Source organism: Fulmarus glacialis, unplaced genomic scaffold, assembly GCF_000690835.1.
Source record: "Fulmarus glacialis isolate BGI_N327 unplaced genomic scaffold, ASM69083v1 scaffold32499, whole genome shotgun sequence".
Lineage (NCBI taxonomy): Eukaryota > Metazoa > Chordata > Aves > Procellariiformes > Procellariidae > Fulmarus > Fulmarus glacialis.
In genome coordinates, this window is record NW_009234424.1 from 3,498 (window position 1) to 3,719 (window position 222).

Here is a 222-nt window from a genome sequence, read left to right on the forward strand (position 1 = left end):
GTCCTGGTTCTGCTCCGTCCGGATGTAGCTCTGCTCGGCCCCATGGACCCAGGTCCGGAAGAAGGCAGCGCTGCTGCCCATGAAGTCACTGGAGGTGCCCGAATACAGCTCCCCATCTGCGGGGTCAGAGGTGGGGGGCATGGGTGGGTTGGGGTGCCACTGCTGGAGGTACACTGGCAGGACACCCCTGCGTCCTCAGGGGCTCGGGGAGGATGGAGGGGG

General features: G+C 66.7%; 1 protein-coding gene across 1 annotated transcript in view; it reads right to left on the reverse strand.

Moving 5' to 3' along the window:
- Nucleotides 1–222, reverse strand: part of LOC104082501 (semaphorin-3D-like) — a gene marked incomplete at both ends in the record, with an annotated part of 3,746 nt that overhangs the window by 2,647 nt on the left and 877 nt on the right. Inside the window, one exon of the mRNA XM_009585643.1 lies at nucleotides 1–159. Within this exon, the coding sequence (XP_009583938.1) occupies nucleotides 1–159 (159 nt within the window). The remainder of the gene's footprint in view (nucleotides 160–222) is intronic.